Raw genomic sequence first — 17,273 nt, 5'->3', positions numbered from 1 at the left:
ATTATGTGATGAAAATTGACAAACAAAATGGATGCTGAATCGACAAACGATCAACAAACTGAATGCTGTCCAACTCAACTACTCTTGCTGAAAAGAGTGAGAGATTTGGCAGCAAAGAAACAAAGTTCAAAAATGGTGCAGCAAAAAATAAGTAATTATTTTCAAAGGCCTATAAATATGTGTCATTGTGGATGAAAGCTCCATTTGTTTTGTTACCTATGAACAAAAATCAATAAGTACAACATAGTGGTTTTATTTCTAAACTTATGATGGTCCCATAAACCTTTTTTTTTAAAGTCCCCAGAACAGTATTTTTGATAAGTTTGAAAACCTGTACAAATTGCAAGCCCAAACTACCCCTTGCTGTACTACGTTTCAACTGAAATCATTTTAGTTGTCACCTTAACCCAAAAAGACAACTGCTGTTTTATAGGCAGCAGTCCAATTTAATGTAAACACTTCGGTAAAAGTCAATTATGAAATGGAATTGCTGTTTATAAGTCATGAACGTGTTACACACCCAACACGCCCCAATCATTTGGTGAAACAAGTCTCCCCTCTCATTCCTTTCAGATTATAATATTTGCAAAGCAAGGCTATTTAGAATTACTAAAGTTAACTTTAATTGTTGCTGAACAAGTATCATTCATTTTTAGGCATGTCCCATTTTCAAATGGCTTTTTTACCTTGTGCTATATATTTTCTCTATAGGTTTCCTAAATGGGGCATCATAATTATCCTATATAACACAGCAAATATTTTGTTTTAAGAAGCATGTATGACCAAGGACAAACAAATGTTGAAACAGTAAGTCATAATATATATAAAGATTTAAAATATGGATTGTGATGACAAGCAGCCAATAAAAAATTTAACACTAACAATGGACATTAACTTATTTTCAGCAGCCTGAAGCTTTTTTTAAATTACCAGTTTTAGTTTTGATGTTTTGTTTTTTAATCCTGTTTTTTCTCAGAATTCTACTGAAACTGATTCACTGTATTTTTGATCAGTATATTTTCAAGTTAGCAGAAACTTTAAGCCACACATGGTTTCTCATTATTTTAAAAATCCATTCAACTACTAATATTTAGGAATAAATTTAATCATTGACTTTATTATTTAGACTTATATATCAGAAGATATGGGTCCACAAAATAAGGTTGGGTGTGCGTGCCTATCCCTTAAAAACTTTCCTTTTTGTGGCATCTTTACATTCAACATAGATTGTGAATAACCCTTCTACAGGTGAAAAAACTCAATGGCTTTTATTAGAAAACTGCAGATATTTACTAGAACATGTACATAATACATTGAAAAAGTTCTCTGAATTTCATGCTGGTATTTAAATGGTTTGCACTACAGCCTTAAGGTTTTGTGGAGCATTGATGTTGACCTTTGGGGCGCACACACACATGCTCCAAGGTCATCATCACACTGATTGCAGAATTTTGCATGTTATTCTTTATATAGGCTCAGCACATACAATCCTGATGAAAGATTTAGGGATGCATGCAAAGTTTAGGTCCACAAACTGCTGTCAGACAATCAAATGGACTGCAGGAAAGCTATTGCAGGTGATTTGTTTGAAAAATCTACACAGGATCTGAGCTTCCTAAGAAAAGTAGTTACTGGGGATGAGAGTTGGGTGGAATCATTTGAATGGCACAGAAAAATTCTCCCAAGGACCAAGAAGTCTCTTACAACCAAATCTACTGTCAACATCATGCTAATCGTTTTTTATTGATGTTGAGGGCATAGTGCACTAGGAATTTGTGACTAGATGGAGAAGCATTACTGCTGCTTACTACACTGAAGTTTTGACACATTTTCGTGAGAATGTGAGGCAAAGAGGACCCCAAAAATGGAAGGATGGCTGTGTCTTGCATCATGACAATGCACCCAGTCACATGGCTATAGCAGTTCTTGGCTGTTAAGGAAAAAAAAAAAAAAAAAACAGTCATGCAGCAGTCTCCCCCAACTTTGTCCTATCTGACTTCTGGCCTTTCCCTTAACTGCAAATGGGACTTTTGGAGTCATCGCTTCACTCAGTGGTTGACATCAAAGAAAATGGTGAAGCAGCCCTACGTGTGTTAAAAAAAAAACACTATTTTAAAGAATGTTTCAAAGGTTGGGAAGACTAAAGGTGTAGATACTCTGAATGTGATTAGGTTAGGAAGCGCAACTGTTCATTCAAAAACCTTTTATAGTAAAATTTTGGGAACTTTTTGAATGTACCTTAAACTAAATAACAAACATTTGTACAGCTGCATAATGGTATCTTCAGCAGGTCTTCTATCAAATATGTGACAAATCAAATGTTTTACTTGAATATAAATAAATACTTATGGTAAGACAGATTACAATGTTCTGTCAAACAAATACAGTAAACCCTCGATTTAATGGACTAATAGGGGAGAAGGGGTGTCTGTTAATGCAGAAAGTCCATTAAATCAAATGTAACCTGGGGGGGGGGGGGGGCATTTTTATTGCTCTTAATGTTAAAAAAAAAAAAAAAAAAAAAAAAAAGCTTTAATACAATATACAGTACTTAGATAGTATGAGGAGTTTACCTCAATATAGTACGTGGAACACTTCCGTATGATACCCTCCAGAAATTAAAACGGAAAAAACGAAAAAAATCGACAACTTACCGGTACATTAAAGTAAAATATAAATAATTAAATAATCAATTTAACACAATTCAAATTAACGCAATTAAAAGAATCTAACGAAAATCGTTTTGAATATTTTCGTTAGATTCTTTTAATTGTGTTAATTTGAATTTTAATTGTTTTGAATTGATTTTGAATTGTGTTAAATTGATTATTTAATTATTTATATTTTACTTTAATGTACCGGTAAGTTGTCGATTTTTTTCGTTTTTTCCGTTTTAATTTCTGGAGGGTATCATACGGAAGTGTTCCACGTACTATATTGAGGTAAACTCCTCTTATTAATTTACTAATATACAGTACTGTACAATACAAAATTATGTTGCAATATACCCTTGATTTACGGATATCAGAAACTGTTTTTTTACGCCGTAAATTTCAAACACGTGCTACTGAGATGCCTTAATTTCTGTGCCACATTTAAGTTCATACACTTTCTTTTAACTCCTCTATCATTTGATGCCATTTTAAATTGTAAGGATTGCAAAATTATTTAATAAATAAAGTCACAATTCAGAAATCGCAGAAGCACTCTGTATACAACCTGATAGTTTGAGGCAGACTGAGACCGAAACAAAGCGAGTTTAGTGTCCCGAGTCATGTTCAGCTCGCAAGTCGCCAACTGTTCTTATCTGTAATCTGGGAAAACAGCTATTTGAACATGTTTTAAGAAAGAATAAAAAACAATTTCCTGAATTTTATTATAAAAATAAAAGTAGGTAATTATAATGGAAATAGGTATAATTATTAATTTTTATTTAATAATAACACAAATAATAATACAGTAATGTACATTACTATATTATTATTTGTTCGGTCCATTAAATCCAATATCCGTTAAATTGAGGGTTTACTGTACTAGGGTTTTTCTGATGCAGGCATTTTTTTCAACTACAGATGGTTATTATAAAACTGAGTAAAATCTGAGTAAAAGCTGAAGTCTAGTGATGTTATTACTGATTCTTCTTTGTTTCAAAATTAGTATTTTTCTGGGAGGGCCGAGATGATGGATGATGTAGATGCCTGGCCATTTTTAATCAGTGGAAAAATCGATCTGGTTAATTTGATAACTGAGATCTGACTACGTAGTTAAACTTTTTTTTTTTTTTGTGGGATAAGGCTATTTCATCTACATTCAATAGAGATTGAACATAGATATGAAATATATAAGTTGACAGTTTGAAGAAATTCAAAGATTAACTGAATAGTTACCGACATGAGGAGGGAAGTTCATAATTTGTATTTTCTTATCTTTTTTTTGGGCTGGTGCCTGTGGCTTCCTTGCACTGGATGGCTATACTAATGCTAAAAGCCTTTCTGCTTTGCTAATAAAAAAAAAATAAAAAAAAAAAAAAATAATAATCATGTTATAAAACATGATTATTATTATTAAGATATTATTGAGATTGCAGATTGAAAAGTTAAAAAGGTACTTGAATAAAGAATGAATTTTCAAGAAAGCTTCCAAACAGGATATCTATCATCTTTCTGGGCATTATTTATTGTAGACCAAGTTATTCTTTTCCAGTTCAGGTGCAAATATAGGTATATGTTACACAATATAAATATTTTATGTGTAATGGTATTGAAATATCTTAAATACTCCAACAATTCCTTTACACTTTCAAATGTTAACCATTTGTTAATTTTAAGTACTCAATCCTCCTGTTTACTGTCATTAGTAGTTTCATAAGGTACATTAACATCTCACACCATATTGTAATCTATGTGCAATGTCTGCACAACTGTTTGCACTCAGGGGCTGATCTGAATATTGTGTAATTTAAAAAAGTCTAGAATAATTCATGGATATAAATTCTTCTCGGTCCCCCCTTCTCTGAGATCAGCTGACTTCAGATCTGGTAAAGAGGACTTTTACAGAACTTCTCTGATCTGATATGATTCAAACCCAGACCTCTTCAATCAAGTGACAAACCCAACAAATCCTCCCAAACCAAGAAAATAATAACAGCTTAAAATCATAAGTTCAATTTAAGAGGCTACCATAAAATTAGTTTAGAGCAACTCACTATAACTAAACCAAAGATGACCTCATCAAACGATCATCATAAGATTTCAAAACCATATTTTAATGGGAATGCCTCTAATGCCTTCAGGTATGCTGATTCAGGCTATACTTCCATAAAGTATAATTAGAATATGTGCTGAATGAAAATAATGTTGATCTTGTTTTGAAAATGTCACCAATTCATGTTGTTACCATTTAAAAATAGAAATTGTTTAAAATAACCTATGAAATGAAAATTCTTAGAAACTTTTTTTTTCATTCAAACTCCCAAAGTACATTAATTTTAAGATTTATGAACAAAAAATATAAATGTGAATGACAAAGTTTAGATAAATGTAATTTATTAAAAATTAATGAAATAAACTGTAGGCACTACCACAATGAATAAAATTGAAGTGACTAAATTGCACCTCTGTCAACTTCATTTAAAATTTTATCAACCAGGCAGCTGACCACTGTAACATATTTTCAAATTGTCGCATACTTAAGCGTACAAATTTAATGAATTAGCAATATTGCATAAACAACCAAATAATTGACATGCAGCTGTGCTAATGAAATGGTGTATGAAAAATTCTGTAAAAGATTCCTTAAGGCATATTCCTTTAAGATATACCAAACCAAATTTCAATTCAGGATATTTTAGATTGTATTTATTACCATTTAACTATATATAAAGAATGACACACTCATTTTGAACTACTGATGTGACAGACGACAAGTGAAGTGCAGGGATTTATTCAGATGAGGAAAAGCAGGATAGCAAGTTACACTAACAGCATAAAATTTGGAAGGAAACTAGTTATTCTTTATTATTTATTTATTTTGTAACGCACTTTCAATATTCTTTTTTATAGCCCCTAGAATGTAATGCTCTGTTTCCCCCCTCCCCTTTAATTTCAATATCTAAAATATTTTCACAAATGAAGAAAAGTATTTTTGTACCTTTTATTACTTTTTAAAAACAAAAGCTAGATTCCTTCCAAGTTATTATGAAATAAAATATTTAGGATGAATGACGGAACAAATACTAAACATTTTTTAACAAGTGAAGTTATTTTACTTTAAATAAAGAACTGTTTTTAACATCATGGCAGGTATGAGTGTGCCAAGGCCCCAATCACCACTTGTTAATATATTTTATGATTTTCACATTATCAACAATTGATCTAAAAAAAAAAAAACAAATAATAAATAAATAAAAAAAAAGTAAATTCTGCTGTATACAATGCTAACCTTTTATGCTAAAGATACATAAAGACAAGAACAGAAATAGTAGTGATCAATTTAGTAGCAATAAAGCAGGAAAGTAGATGGTGCGCCTTGGCTACATTATTTAGTATATAAATAAATACAAAAAATTTTAACAATCCTTCTGGATTATACCAAACCATCCCTTAATATCTTTTTTATTTTAGTTTTTTTCTGATTAAGCCATTACTGTTATTAACTGTTTGGTTTTGAAACTGAAAACACCATACACACAAAGAACTAGAATATGCAAGAACTGCAAAATAACATTTATAATCAAATGTGATTAAAGCTATATAATTTATTTCTTTAGGTAAAATTAACCTAATCATTCTAATTTTTCAATTCTTCTCCACTGACCAAATGCAATTCAGGGCCTTATTCTAATTTAAAAAGTGCCCAGGATTCCCTGCCAGTGGACCCTGCCCATAACCCATAGGTGTTTAAAAAAAAAAAAAAAATTAAATTAAAAAAAAAAAATATATATATATATAGAAGAAGAGAGGGAAGGAGGGAAAAAAAAGAAGCAGATAGACAAGACACATTTAGCCTGGCAGAACTACAGATGCAGGAGCATACATGCACACTCTTTCATCAACCAATCCACTTGCCTATACATTCTACTAAAGTACGCACGTGCACACACACCCACCTACACGCATGCACGTGCGTGCATGCCCACCCACACACACACTCTCTCTCTTTCACACACACATTCTCTCTCTTTTTCCCTTTCACACACACACATACTCCCTCTTACACACACACACACACACTCCCTCTTACACACATACACATAGGGCTGGACCTGAAAGCTTTGGTTACAAATGGCAGAAATAAACATATTAAAAAAAAATAATAATACCATCTGCTTTTAAAGTTAACATAACAAAAAATAAACATTTGACACAAGATCAGAAAGGAAAGGAGTAAGGGATATAAGACGTTTATCCAAGATTTCATTTGCAACCAAAGTCATTCTTTGCCCTTTTCAGGATTTTGCCCAGATCCTGACCGATTATACTGACAACTATACCTTGCCAGAAGCCCAAGACTGCCATAAAGGTCAGAGCAGATACTCTGCAGGTATATGGAATGTAACCTGCGCATGATGGAGCAGTGAGTGCATTGATTTTCCAAGATGTGGGATGTGCACTCGGTGTTGATGCACAGCTCCAGGGGTTGCATCCTGTTTCAAGGCGATAAGGCCCCCATGTGGCTGGCAGGTAGGCTGGGATTGCAACTGGACACACCGTCATCAAAGACCACTGCTATATGCCTTCCATTTCTTCAGGTTCTGCGAAGCTTGAAGCCTCCTCTTCGTCGCTGGTAGCATGAGTGAACTACTTCACTGCTCGGTAGGCATTAGCCCCTGATCAGCTTATTACCACTATTGATCAATATGGCTGGGAGAACTGCCCTCCTTGAGAAGCAGCAAAGTAAGCCCTGTCACCCTGATATGTAGAGTCTTGGGAGAGCATTCCTTCTGTCTGTGAACGCAATTCATCCACCAAGTAAGGGTCCTATAATTAAAAGAAAAAAGTATATATATATATATATACACACAGTTATTGAATAAAATGTTAAACACAGTAATCTTGCTTATTTCATAAGTATAAATATTTATATAAGGGCATCTAATAAACAGCTGTACTGTTAATATCATATAGACAGTAACTTCTCTGCAATATATTCAACTGCCGAGGACTGTTGAAATGTCTGCAAATCCAGTCTTGGTATAGTTTGTAGTAGTACAGGCAACTCTCAGCTTATGAACATTCACTATAACGAACGTCCAATTCATTCAAAAATTTCTTTTAGTCACCAATAGATAGAGTTCCTTATAAAACAAAATGCCAAACGTATAGCAAACATAATTGTAAGATTTAAATAAACTTTTAAAAAATGCATTTATTACAATAATTATCAGAAAATTATTATATGATAATTATGTTGAACTGTTCTTGGTTAAAACTAATCTAGCCAGTAAAAAAAACTGGTTTATATGTCATGCCGAATAGAATGTTTTTGCATGGGAGAAAATGGCTGCAGCTTTTAAATCAATTTCTGAGGGGTTGGCAATCTTTGAAGAAGATGCAAATATGGAAAGAATTGCAAAAGTGAAAAGAGGCATTTATGACTGTCTAGCATGCTACAGTGAGATTTTTGAAGGAAAAAAAGAAACTAACTGTGCAATCTTCTATAAAAACATATTTTAATAAAGTGGAAAACCTAGCTGTTTCTTTATTATCAGATGCCCTACCATCTACCTCGTTTGCACCTAGTGTCACTTATGTGGAAAATATTAAACTCTGATGAAGATATTGCCGCTGTAGCCTAGTGGTCAGCCACGCAGGTGCATAAATACACGTGCCTTGAGTGACCGGGGTTCAAGCCCGTGACGCTGAGTTCTTCACGCATGCGCACATACGCATGCGTGAAGAACAAATACTACAACATAAGGAAAGAAAAAAAAGTTTCGGATTAATTGTGAGTAACTCTCTTCCTGTGAACATGATGCCCCGAAAAGTTCTAGTCCAACTTAAGGAATGTAGAGAATAACCCCTACCCCCGCCCCTTACCCAATTATTATTCCCCTAAATTTAACTCAAAATTCCAGCCACAGGACCAAAAAGAAAAATCGATCCTTAATTATTAGCCTGTTTAGACCCCCAAAATCTAACTTTATGACAATGTTTTGCAAAATTGATATCGCCTTCCCCATGAATTATTAGCGAGTTGGAAAAGAAGCTTCCTATATCAAAAAATAAAGGTAAGCCCTGTTGATTCATAATATAATAGAATATAGGAAATATCGAGCACGTAATAGCTCTCTAGTATCAAATACATTATAATAAAACGTATAGACCATTTGAATGTTTAGTACATGGTTTTAATGTTTTAAAATGGCTGCTAACGTACACAATACGTATTGTAACAGCTCAGGAATGCAAGATACACATAACGAACGTCTTGGAACAGAACTAATTCATAAACTGACAGTTGCCTGTAATGATAAATGATGTATAGCATCAACCAAAAAAAAAAAAAAAATAAAAAATAAATAAATAATAGTTCATCCATCTGTGCCCTTCAAGAATTTGTCTAGTTCTCCCTTCAATTTATTCAACCCATCCACTTCAGAGAGCCCTTCAGTGTAATGAATAATATTAAAATTATTATATTAAAAAAATTAAAATATTGCATATTACAGTTAAAATTTAAACAGCAAACTGTTGTTTCAGTTTTATCTGGAATCTTTCCTCCATAATCAGTGCTCAGCTACTGAGCCAAGCAGATCTGTAGCACATAAAAATGAAAAAAATTATTCTATGCGGCAATTTTTAGAATAAGTTTTTTATGAATATTTTTATAACTTTTTCATATAATCTGTGATTTTTATGTTTTTTGTTTTTGTAACTGGTTAATTTAAGTATTATAGTTAATTTCTTGTCAGAAATATTTATCTGGTTGTAAAACCAGTAATAAATAAGTCAGAAAAAATGTGAGCCCATTGTTAAAATATTCACAGCTCACCAATGAATATACTCCTACAGAGATTAGTGGAGGTTTAAATGGTGAAAATCTTGTTTGGTCATCAGAGCAAAGCTCTGGAATCTCCTCTATCATACAATATATATATAGAGAGCAGAGAATGAGGGTAGCCTGTGCAGACGTAGCCTTTTGCCGCTCCTGGAACAGAGAAGTTTTTTCTGATTTATTTTCTGTTTTATTAGCTTAAATTGGCATCTTAACTTATTTTTAGAGTAGTTCCTATTTACAATACTTAGTTTAAAGTAACTTAGATAGAGATTTTGTAGGTATTATAATAAATAATAAATTTTCTGTTTATACTCCGGGACGACCAAACAGTCAGAGGAGTTAACAAGATAGACAGAATACAAGAAACAGCACCGTATTCAGCAGTCACGGGCTTGAACCCCGGTCACTCAAGGCACGTGTACTTATGCACCCCCTCGCCTAACCACTAGGCTACGGCGGCCAGGTAAGGGTATCAAATCCACGTGTTTACCGTTCGTAAATTGCCGCCATTGTTACGCGATACAAAATATCTCGAACTAGATAGCATAAGCTTAATATAGTATAGTACATAATATTGTCAATTAATCAGTAAAATCTATTAATCTTGTTGAACTTCATTGTCAATTAAATTGTACTTTTAACTATACATACGACTTAGGTTACATAACATAAATAATTAGTAAAAATAAATAATTAATACTTAACTTGATATGGAAGTTATATAAAGGGATTTCGTAGATAACACTCGATACTGAAACATAAATAGTGTTATAACTGTGTTGGGATACAAGTTTAGGGTTTTAATTTTGTACTGAAATTGAAATTTTATTGAAATTAATTGAAATCATGACTCAGACCAGAGCAGCAAAGCAAAAGGTTCAAGCTAATGGGAGTGCTGTGGCTCAGGGGAGAACTGAGGAGGGCAGTTGCCCTCTGAATCACAGCCTTTTAAAATGCACTACTTGCTTGATGTTTGTGGAGCAGTCGGGTACGGGACATGATACTGCCATGGGGGATGTCTTTGTGTGTGCGCGATGCAAGGAGTGTAAGGAAATCAGGCGACAACTCAGCGTTGTTATGGGCCTATATGAGAGCTTGAAGGACAGGGTGGATGCCCTCGAAGGATTAAAAGTGAGGGGCCCATCAAGCTCTCAGCTACCCACACCAATGCCAGAGCTTGCACTTGGTCATCATGCAACACAGCGGCAGCCCCCAAGGCAGAATGCGCTGGTCCCAAAGGAACTATTAGTTATTGGTGACTATTGTCAGGGGAAACTGGAAACATTCTTTGTAAAAAGGATAGGTGGAACAGGACCAGGGTATGTCTGCCAGGGGCAAAGGCTGATGACGTTGTAGAGCGGATATCATCTTTTAAGGGCACAAAAGGCGATATAATTGTACACGTTGGCACTAATGATATTAAGAGCAGGAGACTGGCGGAATTACTTAACAAGTACAGGTCACTGTTGAAAAAAAAGCCATGAATTAGGGTTGAATTTGAAAGTGTCTGCAATTCTGCCCAGACACGACAGGAGGGAGTATATGATGAGAGCCCTGTGGATCAATTCGGCCCTGGAAAGATTGTGCAAGGCTCAAGGGGTAGAATTTTTTTCAGCCTGGTCTGTACTTGTTAACAGGAGAGACTGCTTCTACAGGGATGGGATACACTTAAATAGAAAGGGTGCAAGAATGTTTGCTGATGCTATCGAGGCAGTGTTAGGTGGATCGGAAAATTGCTAGATTGGGGGGATACAAGGACTAATAGATTGTAGTAGCCACTGGCAAAGGTGAAAGTGATTCTTGCACTGCTTCTATTGGAATGAGCAGCAGCCTGGAAAATAAGATGCAGGATATTTCAGAGACTGCTGGGATGATTCCCAGGGTAGATGTTAGGGTGGCTAAGAAAAAGAACAGGTGCATGTATACTTGCATGTAACACCAATGCTACGAGTTTAGTAAATAAATTTGATGAATTTGAGGTATTGCTCAACACATCAAGGGCAGATATTGTTGGGATTTCAGAGACGTGGTGTCACACAGATATAAGGAATGCAGAACTGGAATTTGGGGAGTACAATGTCTACAGAAAGGATAGACAGGATAGGAAGGGAAGAGGGGTTATGCTATTAGTTAAGAAATACATAAAATCCAAGGAAGTGAAGCCAGTCGATATCGCTGGACAGTGCAATGTCGAGTCAGTTTGGTGTGACATAAGCATTGGGAGATCAAAACTGAAAGTAGGAGCGTGCTATAGGCCTAATGACTCTAATGAGTATAATAAGAAACTGTACAGGGAAATAGAGTGGGCCAGTAAATCAGAGTCTTATAATGGGGGATTTTAATTTCCCAGATATTGACTGGAATTTGTGGGTTGGTCACTCACACACTAGCAAGGCTTTTGTGGATTTATTGGATGATTGTTTTCTACATCAGCATGTTCGGGAGGCAACTAGAGGGAGTAATACTCTTGATTTGATTATCGGTAGTGATTCTTCATGCATTAAGAATCTGCAGATAAATGAACCACTAGGTGGCAGTGATCACAGTGTGCTGAAGTGGGATTTACTCAAAGAGGTAACTACCATTAGGGGTAAAGGGAAGGGTTATTGCTTTCATAAAGGTGACTACGATGGACTGAGACAGTATTTAAATTCTATACAGTGGGACCAACTGATGATGTTACCAACAGCAAATTCAAAATGGGAAGCATTCAAAGAACTTATCTTGGAAGCTACTAGGCTTTGCATACCAACTAAGAAATATTGTTCAAGCTCATAATACTTGAGCAACCCCTTAGTTGGCTTGAGTCTTTGCTAGTGACAATGTCAATGTGAGTTTCCAAGTAAAGTGAAAAGCAACTTCATTTTGTGTGTGTTTTGTCAGAGTGAATTAATATATATATATATATATATTTTTTTTATTTGGTAGTTGTTAGCACAATGGCTTCTGTGGCCATAATGCACCTCCCAAGGTTTTTTTGCAGTACTTTGATCCAAGCCCGAGACCTTTGGGTTGCTAGGCAGGTACTTTACCCACCCGGCTAGCTTGGTCGGCATACTTTATTTCAATAGTAACTCTAATATAATGGCTTCAAATCATGACTCTACATCCGAAAGTGATTCCGGGGAAAAAAATTCCTACATTGCGTGAGAAAATGATTATTTTGGGGAAAATAGGGCAAGGAAGAACGTATGCATCTTTAGCTAAAGAATATGAGTGTAATGAATCATCGACATGAACAATTAAAGTGCAAAGGCAAAATTAAAGCAAGCATTAGGTTGCTTTAATTTTGTCCTCATGTGGATTTTGTAAAAAAAATACAAAATCCACTTTTGTTAGTCAACGTGATATGCTTATTGAAAAAATGGAACAGTTATTGAATGTTTAGATTGAAGACCAAAGGAATAGAAATGTGCCTCTCGGTTCTAATATGAATAGGTGCAAGGCCCAATGTATTTATCATCACAAAGTCTCAAGATGCTAGTGCAAATGGCAAATTAAGTTCCAGTGCATCCAAGAGATGGTTCGATAGATTTAAAAAAAGAGCAAAACTGCACAATTTTAAAGTTGTTGGTGAGATTGCTTCTGCCAATGTGGAGGCAGTGGAAAATTTTTTTTACAGGAATTGAAAAGTAAGAGAAGAGGGAGGATACATGGCAGATCAGATTTTTAACTGTGATGAAACTGGACCCTATTGAAAAAAAAAAAAAAAAAAAAATGCCTGACAGGACACATTTATCCAAAGAAGAATGAGTTGCAGCTGGATTCAAAGTGTCAAAGGACAAAACCACTTTCCTATTTTGTGGTAGAAATTGTAATCACTTGTGGTGATTATAAATGCAAGACTTTATTAGTGTATTGTTCAGAAAACTCAACAGCTTTGAAAAGCAAAAATAATTCCTCTCTTCCCATTTACTGGCAATCCAATAGAAAACCATGGACAAAACCACTTTCCTATTTTGTGGTAACGTTTATAATCACTTGTGGTGATTATAAATGCAAGACTTTATTAGTGTATTGTTCAGAAAACTCAACAGCTTTGAAAAGCAAAAATAATTCCTCTCTTCCCATTTACTGGCAATCCAATAGAAAACCATGGACAGAACCACTTTCCTATTTTGTGGTAACGTTTATAATCACTTGTGGTGATTATAAATGCAAGACTTTATTAGTGTATTGTTCAGAAAACTCAACAGCTTTGAAAAGCAAAAATAATTCCTCTCTTCCCATTTACTGGCAATCCAATAGAAAACCATGGATGACTGGCTCACTGTTTACTAACTTGTTGAACGTTTAGAGCATTCTTTCATACTTCTCGATTGCAACCCAAATGTAAAACTTATGTTTCTTTCTCCGAACACAACAAATTTTACAGCCCCTGGACCAAGGGATCAATTTCGACTTTTAAATCTTATTATCTAAGAAGCTAGGCAAATCTTGTTGATAAAATTGAAAAACTTCCGGATAAAAACGTGCACCAATGTTGGGCTGAATTTACAAAACTAGTAGGCATTGAAATAATCAAAAGTCATGGACTGAAATGAAGAAGTGACTCAAAAGACCGCAATATTATTCAGACAGAAGTTGAGAAAATTATTAAACTTTCAAACATTATTGGAGGTGAGGGATTTAGTGATATAGAGCAGGAAGAAATTTTAGAACATATTCATTCCCTTCAGGAGGAATTAAAAAATGGAGTTAGAAGTACTAATGGACTCCAATAAAGATGTTTGTGAAGAAGAAGAAAATGAAGAGCAGAAGAAACCTGAACTAACAAACAAGGGGGCACACCAGAGATTCTAAAAGCAGTCGAGTTTCTAAAGATTTTGCAGGAAGATCTCGACTTTCATAGGAGTACAAAAATTAAGAGATGCATTGACGATATTATAGTTACTTATGTTGACATGAGAACGATCATGACACAACAGTGCAGACAAAAATTACGAATTTTGTAAGTCAACTTCAACTTCAAAAGCATGTTCAACTTCTGCTAGTCATTTCAACAATTGAACGTTTATTTATGTGTTCGTAAGTCATGGTCAATTAAAAGTTTTATTTCATTGTTTTACTACTTTTTTTCAGCATGCAGTTTATTTTAAATTTAGGTATGAATTCATTTCCATTCGATTCCATAATGGAAGCGTATACCTGATTAAGTCTATTGTTTTCCATAATTTACTTTCGATTTTTTTTGGGGTTTAGTTTTCTTTCATTGTGTTTTCTTTTAATATAGCGGCCCTTTACATTTACATTAGGGGCACAAACTCGCTGTCACTCAATTGGATCAATGGAATGAGAGATGAGAAATCATGGAGGAAGTCAGTCTCGCTGTTCATTTTTGAAACGCCCATTCCATCAAAAATTAGAATAGAAAAATATTACTTCCATATATCTTATATTTTTAGTTGGAATACATTTTATATTATAAAGTGAAATTATTAATTTATTTTAAAAATAAATAGTACCATTTGTAACACATATTATGTTTTTAATATCCTACATAAAAAGAACCTAATACCCATTTTTCTATAACAACAGTATCCTGCAGAATCGCTGTGTGAATGTAACCCACTTGCTTATTTAGATGCATTCAAAAGAAGCAATGATGATAATTAACAACCCATCTCTCATAGTCTCTAATATCCACTCTCTGAAAATAACATCTAGAATTATCAGCTTGCTTGATGTGTTAAGGGTTGCTTTCCACTGAAGTTTGTGATCCAGTTGCACTCCCTAGCGATCACTTGTCATACTTTCAATTTGGTAACTCTGAAAACTGTTCATATTGCTTTTCTCATTAACTCTAACCTCTTCTTTAAATATACTTGTCAAAGGTTGCCACTATTCTACCAAACTAGTTACACATTTAACCAAAGACTGCCAACATGCACACAATCTTTAATATCTTTTTTACTTTAGTAGTAGTATGTAGCAGTTAAAATTATTTAAATATCTTTCCTTTTCTTTTTCAATATAATATCAGTATATTTAAGACTATATAACTTACTTGTGAGAGTTCTGGTTGTGATAAGCCTGGCTGAGATAAACCTGGAAATCCTGACTGACTCATCTGGCTCATTGTCAGTTGACCCTGAGTCAGAGCACCCTGGGAAAAGGATGTCATTACATCCTGCAAAATAATGAAAAATACATTAAAGAATATTTACATCAGCAACTAAAGAGAATTCAATAAAAATCTCATAATTTCTTCAAATGCAAATATACAGGATGAACCACAGAGCTGACAAATTCAAGCTGCAGTGGTGTAAAAACATCATATACACGGGGTACTGTTCTTATCTTTATATATATACAGTATATATATAACGCTCTTGTAAAAAGTTATTTGCAATTAGAAATTAAGGATGTTACACATCCAAAATAAATAATTTGTATGAAAATATAGTTTTTATTAAGAAAAGTGGAAAGGCATGGATGCATCAGAATATGCAAACCATATTGTAGACAGCTATAACATAGCAGTCATTGAGAATTCAAAAGGAAGCCATATCAGCTTGTGAAAAAAAAACAAAAAAAAAAAAAAAACAGATGTATGAATGACAGAAGGAAAGATCCTTGCAAGATGGAACATGTGGTTGTTGAGTATGTTGAATTGTACTTCATGTTGGGACAGTGTCAAGAACGTGCATGCGGTGCTGCTCACACATGAGCAATAATACTGGGGCTGATGCCCTCCCAAAACCAGTCACCTCACAGTGGTTGTAACATCTTGCCTACAACTCGTGCAGATGATGCTTATTGAACGACTGGTGTGGATGAAGCAATGGCATCCGATCCAATGAGAGCAGTATGTCTGTGCCACTCATCATTTTTGCTTGTTCAATATAATAATATACTGAAAAGATATTTTGTTGATCAAATAAATTAACATAACACTTAATGAATAAAATTAAAAGAAAATTGTTTTATTCAAAATGTTGCTTGATAAATTAAGCCAATTTTTGGAACTGTTAACAGTTACAAATCATCAGGACTCTCACCTGCCTTCAAGGTAAAACATTTTCTAATAAAAAATCCTCTGTAATTTCCATATTGCTGACTTTAGTGTCCAGGTTCAATAGCATTTCTTCTAGCACACTCCTACTAAATTGATATCAACTACAAATGGACTTTCATCTGTAAAAATTAATACAAATCACTTATGGAATTTATTGGCTATCAGCCAGGTTGTCAATAACTTTCACACAAATATTTTTTGTAAAGGGATCAATCAGATTTGCTATTTTCATGTGTGTAAGATACTCTCTGTCCCCCCCCCCCCCGTCTGCTCTTTTAGCCAGTAGTTTATCATACGCAGATTTTGTCAGCCTGACCAGTTATGTGGACTAACTTATAGCATTATATGCTTCAGTACTTTCCACTGATTTATAACTGTCCCATGCTATATTATTATGCTCTATTAAACTAGTCAGTTCTTTATGTATTCACCTTGGCATCCTCCTCATGATTACTTTTCTCATCATGCTGATATAAATAGCAATCTAGCTGATTTAAATACAAAGGCTGCTTTTGAAGAGAAACATAAGACCCTCCCCATCCCCTGTTTATCCATCCCATATACATTGTAATGTAATAGCAAAATTTACTGTTTCCTATTTCTGAGTAACTTCACATTTCCAGCATCAATAATACCTACCATGTAAACCTTGATTTTTTTCGCCCTATATGCATTCATGTCCCCTCTCACCACTAATTTTGGGTAACACATTGACATTAAGAAGGGCACAGCTGTATTCATGCCCCGCCATAAACAA

General features: G+C 34.3%; 2 protein-coding genes across 2 annotated transcripts in view; one reads left to right on the top strand and one right to left on the bottom strand.

The window, feature by feature from the left end:
• Positions 1 to 804, top strand: part of LOC150091578 (DNA mismatch repair protein Msh3-like) — a 274,897-nt gene extending 274,093 nt beyond the window's left edge. The window contains exon 21 of the mRNA XM_090369011.1: positions 712 to 804. The gene's annotated coding sequence lies outside the window, so the exon portion shown is untranslated. The remainder of the gene's footprint in view (positions 1 to 711) is intronic.
• Positions 805 to 6,449: 5,645 nt separating this feature from the next.
• The window catches only part of Upf1 (Upf1 RNA helicase), a 294,032-nt gene continuing 283,208 nt past the window's right edge, over positions 6,450 to 17,273 (bottom strand). Inside the window, exons 24-25 of the mRNA XM_090376241.1 lie at positions 15,506 to 15,628; positions 6,450 to 7,478 (exon numbers count right to left, since the gene is read on the bottom strand). Coding sequence (XP_090232367.1) covers positions 7,353 to 7,478; positions 15,506 to 15,628 — 249 coding nt within the window. The 3' untranslated portion in view covers positions 6,450 to 7,352. The remainder of the gene's footprint in view (positions 7,479 to 15,505; positions 15,629 to 17,273) is intronic.

The sequence above is a fragment of the Mastigoproctus giganteus genome, chromosome 1 (assembly GCF_048544385.1).
Source record: "Mastigoproctus giganteus isolate SK-2022 chromosome 1, ASM4854438v1, whole genome shotgun sequence".
Taxonomy (NCBI): domain Eukaryota; kingdom Metazoa; phylum Arthropoda; class Arachnida; order Uropygi; family Thelyphonidae; genus Mastigoproctus; species Mastigoproctus giganteus.
The sequence above is the reverse complement of the archived record's forward strand: the minus strand, read 5'-3'. Positions and strand labels throughout refer to the sequence as shown.